Source organism: Leptodactylus fuscus, chromosome 1, assembly GCF_031893055.1.
Source record: "Leptodactylus fuscus isolate aLepFus1 chromosome 1, aLepFus1.hap2, whole genome shotgun sequence".
NCBI classification, from domain to species: Eukaryota; Metazoa; Chordata; class Amphibia; order Anura; family Leptodactylidae; genus Leptodactylus; species Leptodactylus fuscus.
The window spans coordinates 177,601,106-177,609,644 of record NC_134265.1 but is presented as its reverse complement, the minus strand read 5'-3'; the positions used below and the strand labels follow the sequence as shown (position 1 = coordinate 177,609,644).

General features: G+C 40.9%; 1 protein-coding gene across 1 annotated transcript in view; it reads left to right on the top strand.

Annotated features, from left to right (window-relative positions):
* Positions 1-1,555: 1,555 nt before the first annotated feature.
* Positions 1,556-8,539, top strand: part of LOC142210967 (thioredoxin-like) — a 41,085-nt gene continuing 34,101 nt past the window's right edge. Inside the window, exon 1 of the mRNA XM_075280344.1 lies at positions 1,556-1,756. Within this exon, the coding sequence (XP_075136445.1) occupies positions 1,730-1,756 (27 nt within the window). The 5' untranslated portion in view covers positions 1,556-1,729. The remainder of the gene's footprint in view (positions 1,757-8,539) is intronic.

Genomic DNA, 8,539 nt, shown 5'->3' with positions numbered 1-8,539 from the left:
TGGAGTCTCTTTCTTGAGCATGCTGGACACTTTTTACAATGGCTGCTGCTCCCTCACTTCTGGGGGTCACTTTTCTGCTCTCAATATATGGCCTCACCAGGGATTTTCCCAATTCCTCAAGAAATAATCTTCTTTTATGCAGCTTATTCCGGTTCCAATCGGCGTCGATTTCTCTCCATAAGACAAATGCATTGTATGCAGAAACGTCCAGTATGTTATAAAATAAAATCATTGGCCACCGATTGGTTTTGCGTTTGCATGTATATGTTGATATTACTTGGTCTAAAGTATCAACTGCTCCCTTTGTGGCATTATAATCCAAAATAATGTCAGGCTTTCTGTCCTCTATCACTTACGGCATTGTCATGGTGCATTGTGCTCATGAGAATTACCTGTTTGTTTTTTTTCGGGACATAAGAAACAACAGTTGTATTTCCAGAAAAATAAAAAGTAGAACTGTACACCTCTCTCTTGCGAAGGATACCTTGCGGTAGTTCAGGTTTGTTTCTTCTCATAGTACCCAGCATGGTAAGTTGTTTTTTCTTCAACATCTGGCCTAGTTGATAGGATGTAAAAAAGTTGTCACATGTGACATTTTGTCCTTTTAGTCCATGAGTCAAATCTAGAACAACACGCATACCCTGATTTTTTTCAGGTCTTTCATCAGGGGCTTTTCGTGTATACACTTGAACATTTAGAGCATATGAACTTTTTCTGTCACAAAGTGTCCAGATCTTGATGCCATATTTTGCTGGCTTACTTGGTATATATTGTCTGAATGGGCACCTACCTCGGAATGCCACCAGTTGCTCATCAACAGTTACATTTTCACCACTGTTATACAATTTTGGTAGAATCTCTACCCATTGATTCCAAACATTTCTAATAGGGGCTAGTTTATCTTTAGCTCTTCTTTCCATTCTATCTGTTTTAGATTCAAACCGCAGTACTCTCGAAATGTCATGAAACCTTTCAAGACACATTGTAGCTCTAAATATGTGGCGACCAGTTTCGCAATTCCACAAACTTTTACCCTTTGAATGATAGACAACCAGTCTCCTCTCTCACAAACAGACTAGATAATTACTTGCTTACTGATAAGAACAGTGAAACCACCACCATTTGGAAATGAAGTACACATAAAAAAACATAACTTTTGCAGTCAGAAATAATCAGAGACCTGTAGAACAGTATAAAATGCTATCGGGTCATATTGACCCGAACAGTACAAGTGTAACAATCAGCGTGTAGCAAAAAGTAAACAAAAAAAAAGGACAAAAACAAAAAAAAATGTAGAGCTCCACAAATGAGGAAAACTCAAGGAACCACTATTTTCAAATCCTCATTAAAAAAAATCTGCAGGGTCTCAAAAATCATTTCGGGTCATATTGACCCGAACAGAACAGCAGGGTTAATTGAAAAACAGACAAATTGCTAATCAGAGGGCAATCTGTAAAACATACACATTGGGTTTTGTGATCTTGATTGTACTTAACAGGAAATTTCTAACCCCAAGAATCGTAACACCCATACTAATCTATGCCGCTCCCAAATATTGGTAAGCACCTTACTGATCTTATTGTGCTTTGTAATGATGGGCTGGGCAAATTCCCTGAGGGTCATTGGAGAACTCTCAAATACCAGGAGACAGTGAGAAACATCTAGAGTGTGCTATAACATCTTCATAGGAAGAGTCAGACGTGGAGCCATAGAAAGAAGAAAGGAAATCATGCCTGTACTGGAGTTATGTGACAAGGTAAATCTATTTTGTGCTTACACTAATCTATATTACTGTATATCTTCTCCCTTGTGCTAACAGACACGAATTGAGAAACTAACAATATCTGTCATTACAATGGATATCTTCTCCTTGCACTCCGAGAATATCCACTTTATACCACAATATCTCTATATCAATGTTCACACCAGCAGTCAGGAAACTCTGAGTATGCAATGTCCTTATACAGAAATGCAATACAATGTGGATGATGAGGAAAGGGGTTGGATCCACATTTTTGCAGACAGTTACAGTCCTATGAAAAAGTTTGGGCACCCCTATTAATCTTAATCATTTTTAGTTCTAAATATTTTGGTATTTGCAACAGCCATTTCAGTTTGATATATCTAATAACTGATGGACACAGTAATATTTCAGGATTGAAATGAGGTTTATTGTACTAACAGAAAATGTGCAATATGCATTAAACCAAAATTTGACCGGTGCAAAAGTATGGGCACCTCAACAGAAAAGTGACATTAATATTTAGTAGATCCTCCTTTTGCAAAGATAACAGCCTCTAGTCGCTTCCTGTAGCTTTTAATCAGTTCCTGGATCCTGGATAAAGGTATTTTGGACAAACAATTCAAGTTCAGTTAAGTTAGATGGTCGCCGAGCATGGACAGCCCGCTTCAAATCATCCCACAGATGTTCAATGATATTCAGGTCTGGGGACTGGGATGGCCATTCCAGAACATTGTACTTGTTCCTCTGCATGAATGCCTGAGTTGATTTGGAGTAGTGTTTTGGATCATTGTCTTGCTGAAATATCCATCCCCGGCGTAACTTCAACTTCGTCACTGATTCTTGAACATTATTCTCAAGAATCTGCTGATACTGAGTGGAATCCATGCGACCGTCAACTTTAACAAGATTCCCGGTGCCGGCATTGGCCACACAGCCCCAAAGTATGATGGAACCTCCACCAAATTTTACAGTGGGTAGCAAGTGTTTTTCTTGGAATGCTGTTTCTTTTTGGACGCCATGCATAACGCCTTTTTTATAACCAAACAACTCAATCTTTGTTTCCAAAATGAAGTTGGCTTCTCCAAATGTGCTTTTGCATACCTCAGGCAACTCTATTTGTGGCGTATGTGCAGAAACGGCTTCTTTCTCATCACTCTCCCATACAGCTTCTCCTTGTGCAAAGTATTGCTGACTGATGCACAGTGACACCATCTGCAGCAAGATGATGCTGCAGCTCTTTGGAGGTGGTCTGTGGATTGTCCTTGACTGTTCTCACCATTCTTCTTCTCTGCCTTTCTGATATTTTTCTTGGCCTGCCACTTCTGGGCTTAACAAGAACTGTCCCTGTGGTCTTCCATTTCCTTACTATGTTCCTCACAGTGGAAACTGACAGGTTAAATCTCTGAGACAACGTTTTGTATCCTTCCCCTGAACAACTATGTTGAACAATCTTTGTTTTCAGATCATTTGAGAGCGGGCTGTCCATGTTCGGCGACCATCAAACTTAACTGAACTTGAATTGTTTTGTAGAAAGAAATGGTCCAAAATACCTTCATCCAGGATCCAGGAACTGATTAAAAGCTACAGGAAGCGACTAGAGGCTGTTATCTTTGCAAAAGGAGGATGTACTAAATATTAATGTCACTTTTCTGTTGAGGTGCCCATACTTTTGCACCGGTCAAATTTTGGTTTAATGCATATTGCGCATTTTCTGTTCGTACAATAAACCTCATTTCAATCCTGAAATATTACTGTGTCCATCAGTTATTAGATATATCAAACTGAAATGGCTGTTGCAAACACCAAAATATTTAGAACTAAAAATGATTAAGATTAATAGGGGTGCCCAAACTTTTTCATAGGACTGTATATTGCATTTTTCTATGCACAGTGAGAGGTAGTGTTTGTTCTGCCTTTTGTTGGTATGAATTTTGATATAAACTGGATATTATGGGAATGACAGTAGTAAATATTGGTTGTATAGGTACTAAAATATATAGGTGATGAAGCAAGCAATACCCATTTTCTTGCTGCATCTACAGTATTTGCACATAGGCTAAGTTGAAGACAATATATATCAGGGAGATAATTCCAGTGTATTGATATTTTTGTTTGTAGATTCCGATATTTACCATTAGCATTCATTAAAAAAATGTATATTCCACTAACTGACATACTGTAGTATGGTACCACCTGGTGTTGTGTGTGAATGTGTACGTCCACCTACCTTTTCAGTGCTGATTGACACTGCTGGAAGCTCATTCCTATTTTGAGAGCGGTGATCTTCAGTGTTACTGACAAGGATCGTTTTCCTTACCACACAAAAAGTGCAACCAGTCGAAAAATTAGCATTTATTTGTTTGTTCGTCAGCAGATCACAGTACTATGGTTCAGGAAATTTAATTATTAGCTTGAATAAAAGTCTCTTAACTCTACTTAAAGGGAGTCTGTCATCAGGAAACTTTGATATCAAACCAACCTTAAGGCATCATACCTTCAGATGATCCAATAGATGCAGACCGACAGTCCTGGTCGCAAAATATGGGCCTTGCTATTCATTTAATGAAAGAGGCCGCGGAAGCGGTGCCCATGCCTTTAATTCACATAATTTCAGTATAGTATTCAGTAAAACCAATATGTTTTTCAATGTCAACACCAGTCAACAAATATAGCACAAATTGCACAAATTTATCTAAATGATGAATATGACATTTTAAGTTTAGTTCAACTTAGATAGCTAGATAGGCTTCAAAGCTTACACATCTGAATGACATGTCTTTAGCATTCATCCTTGACCCTTTCTCTAGACAATTTTCAAAACTGTAAAGGTAGTTTATAGGGTAGATTTATTCATCTGTGTGCAGCTCTACAACAAAGATTTAATTTCATATTCTCCTCTTGAAAAATAGAAGCTGTGCTGAAAGGCTGTGATTGGCAATAATGACAGTTTTTCTTATAGATCATATTATAAACTGGCCTGACTATCTAGTGCCATCATATGGCACTGTATTATGGAGATGTTTTTCTACGAAAATCACTTACAAAAAGTCTGATGGATCATGCCATTACTTTTTGATGAACCAAATCTAAAGCACACAGTTTAAAAGATAGCATGCTGTCTGACTGCAACTGCCACAAGAGTATCTGGCATATTTCTTATTGTTAGGATTTTCAATCTGGTTACTTCATCTTTAAGATTACCGTTGCAACCTGGGAAGTTTCTACAATTTCAGAAATTTCCTGGGTTGGTCCAAATAGCAGCTGAGGAGTCCTATATAAGACTCCTCCCTCCTGACACAGGGGCTGGTTAATTTAGTTGTACTTTTTAGTTTGGCTCTCCATATTACGTTTGCACCTGTTTGCTTATTGACCTTTGGCTTGCTCCCTGGATACCCAATTTGCCTGCTGATTTTGCCTTTGACATACTCGTTTGAATTTTGACCCTTGACTTGCTGACATATATTGCTTTTGTCTCCTGCCTCTTGGTTTTGACCCATGCTTGTATGACTATTCTCAAGTTCAATTTCTACCCTTTAAATCAATTCTTTGGTTCTATTTTTTGTCTCAGTTTTACGGTATGTTAATTATTTGTATAGAGTTCTATTTGGTGGCAATTCAGACTTTCAAATTCTGCTAAAATCTGTCTTACCTCGCAGCAAGCTCTGATGAAGGCATCTGTCTTGGCTCACAGTGCTGTATTGATTTTAAATAGCTGATTCTACTGCTCACTGTTATCAGCCAGCTCCTGTTTTTGATTTGCGTGAACTTGCATCTGAACCATAACAATTATTATTCTGTTTAATATGTAACAGTATGCACTAAACTCCTCTGCTCCCTCTATTGGTGGCTGCAGATAGCCAACATGTTATATTTGCTGTTTAAGTCTGTGCCAGGGATTTAGAGTTCTGTATAACAAAAAACGGAGCTTCAAATTTTATTAAGATGTATGAGGCCAGATTAACACCCCAGTTAATTCATAGATAAAAAGGAAAATCCAGCATGGCCGTAGTAGAAAAAAATAAAACTTCCTCTTTATTCGCAACTTCACATAAAAGCGATGTTTACATGCATATCACAAGAATGCTGGGTCAAACTGATGCGTTTCGGAAGCCTTCCTTCTTCAAAGTCTTTGGAGTTTCCTTTTTATCTATGAATTTATCGTCTTACTCCGAACCGAGGGAGTTGAACATCCAGTCAGAGCCGAAGTAAAGTATTGAAGTGGAAAGCGTGATTGAGAGGTTCATCTGCAAGTGGGCTGAGTATTTTTTTCCTTCCCCTTTTTCCCTGGATATATGTTAACACTAGAGATGAGCGAGTAGTATTTGATCGAGTAGGTATTCGATCGAATACTACGGTATTCGAAATACTCTTCGAATCGATCGAGTACCACTCGCTATTCGAATGGAAAAGTTCGATGCAGAACCAGCATTGATTGGCCGAATGCTATACAGTCGGCTGGTTCTTCTCCTACCTTTAGAAGTCTTCTCCGTGCAGCTTCCCCGCGGCGTCTTCCGGCTCTGAATTCACTCTGCCAGGCATCGGGCCTGGGCAGAGCCGACTGCGCATGCCTGCTGGTAGTTTGAGGTGGTATAGTTGCCTTCTGATGGTGTAGAAGGTTCTGCAGGCTTTTCCTTTCCAGGTTGCTATTGCTGCTTTGAAGCTTCCTGATTGGTTGAGCTACAGCCCCAGGTAGGTGTAGCTGCTGGTTTTCTCCAGTGTGGAGCCATTTAGTGTGAAGTGTGGGGTGGGGGCTTTATTGTGGCCCTTCTTCTGAAATACCATGACTTTGGTCTTCTTGTGGTTGATGGGTAGAGCCCATGTTGTGCTGAATTTTTCCAGTACTGCCAGGCTGTCTTGGAGGCCTCTCTCGGTGGGGTGTATAGCAGGAACTTCACCTTTTTCACAGTAATGCCTGCTGTTGGTGAGGCCTCCAGGACTGTAGCCAGTTCATTGATGTAGATGTTGAAGAGCGTTGGGCTCAGGCGACAGCCCTGTCTGACCCCTCGGGCCTGCTGGAAATATGCTGTCCTTTTCCCGTTCACCTTCACGCTACATTGGTTTCCGGTGTAGGAGCTCTTGATGACATCATAAGTTCTTCCTCCTATTCCGCTCTTTAGGAGTTTTAGGAGCAGACCCGGGTACCACACCGAGTCAAACGCCTTCTTAAAGTCTATGAAGCAGACGAATATCTTGCCTCTTCTGATGTTGTGGTCGTGGGTCATGATGAGGCTGTGCAGGGTGTAGATGTGGTCCGTGGTGCAGTGATTTGGCAAGAACCCTGCTTGGCTCTTGCCGAGGACCTCGTGTTGCGTGAGGAAGGTGAGGATTCTGTTATTGATGATGCTGTTGAACAGTTTCTCCAGCATGCTACTGACGCTGCATATCAATTCAACTCAGTAGATGTCTGGCAGTCCCCACCAACTGGCTCATCACCATGGGGATGCACCACCATGGGTGCAGTGTGAACTGAACTGGAAGGGGCAGCAGACCTAGCAGCATGTCCATTGCTAGGTGTGCCCATTGCCACTGAGCGCGGCTCACTAGTTGGATTCCTCCTGGACAGAGGGCCCTGCCTAGGGGCTGGGGAATGAGGTCCCCGATCTGAAGGGTCCCGTATATGGCAATGACTGCGCCACGCTCTTTGTGCAATGACTTTTCTAAGCTGTGCCAGAGGACAAGCCTGGTAATGGGGGGCCTCTCTGGGGCAGCAACAACACCTCTTGTGTCCAGAGCCAGTCATCCTCATGTGTGCCGAGATCTCGACACTACTCATAGAAGCTGGCATGCCGCTAAGCAATGGCAGGGAGTTCAGCTGAAGGCAGTGTCTACCCACCAAATGAGGCTTTCTGGGCTAAACACTTAAGCCTTGCTTCCCCACTTCCTCCACTTTGTCAATATGCTCCCAGTACATTCCTCCATAACACAGTCATGCTGGCTTATGCCTATGACTCCTTCCCTAGTTCCAGCCACTACTTACTATAAGGTTGCACTGAATTTTGTAGACAAGATCAAACATGAATAGGAGTTTATTGAATAGACTTTTGCTTTGTAGCTGCCAAGGCATATCCAGATTCTTGTCTCATGATATAAGCTATGTAATTCAGGTTTACATGCCTCATAGTCACAATTAAATTTCTGTGAATCTGTTCTGACAAAGTTTGTGTTGGCACAATTCTACGTACTCCACCTATACCACACCCTTGCATTTTGAACATATTGTTATTTAATAATTATACGGTTTTCCATCTGCTTATATGCGTAATGGAAACTAGAAATGGTTTGCATTTTGTTAATTTCTATTATTATGCCTGAGCTGAGACTAACCTAAGGGTGTATTCACACGGAGGAAAATGGCGCTGAATTTGGTGTGGAATCCGCGTCAGATTCAGCACTGAAAAAAAGCCTCCCATTGACTTCAATGGGTTCCGAAAAATTACGGGTGCAAAATAACGCGGCGTATACGCTCCTAACTCCCATTGAAATGAATGGGAGCACTTTGAGCGCGTAATCGGCCGGCACGTGTATACGTGCCAGATTGCACTCCACTTTCTTCCATGTGAACTTACCCTAATACTTCAGCACACCAAAATTCAATGTATGAAAAAGCTTTATTCCATAATCTTCATATAAAAAAAATTAAACACACAGCCAGTCAAAAAATAGAGCATCTGAATATTCGATGTCAAAGTCCAAACGTTTCGGTCTCAAGGACCTTCATCTGCATGACATCTGATGTGACATATCACATGGAGCAAAACCGCTGTGTGGCTGTATTTTTGCAATCTCTGTGTGTTT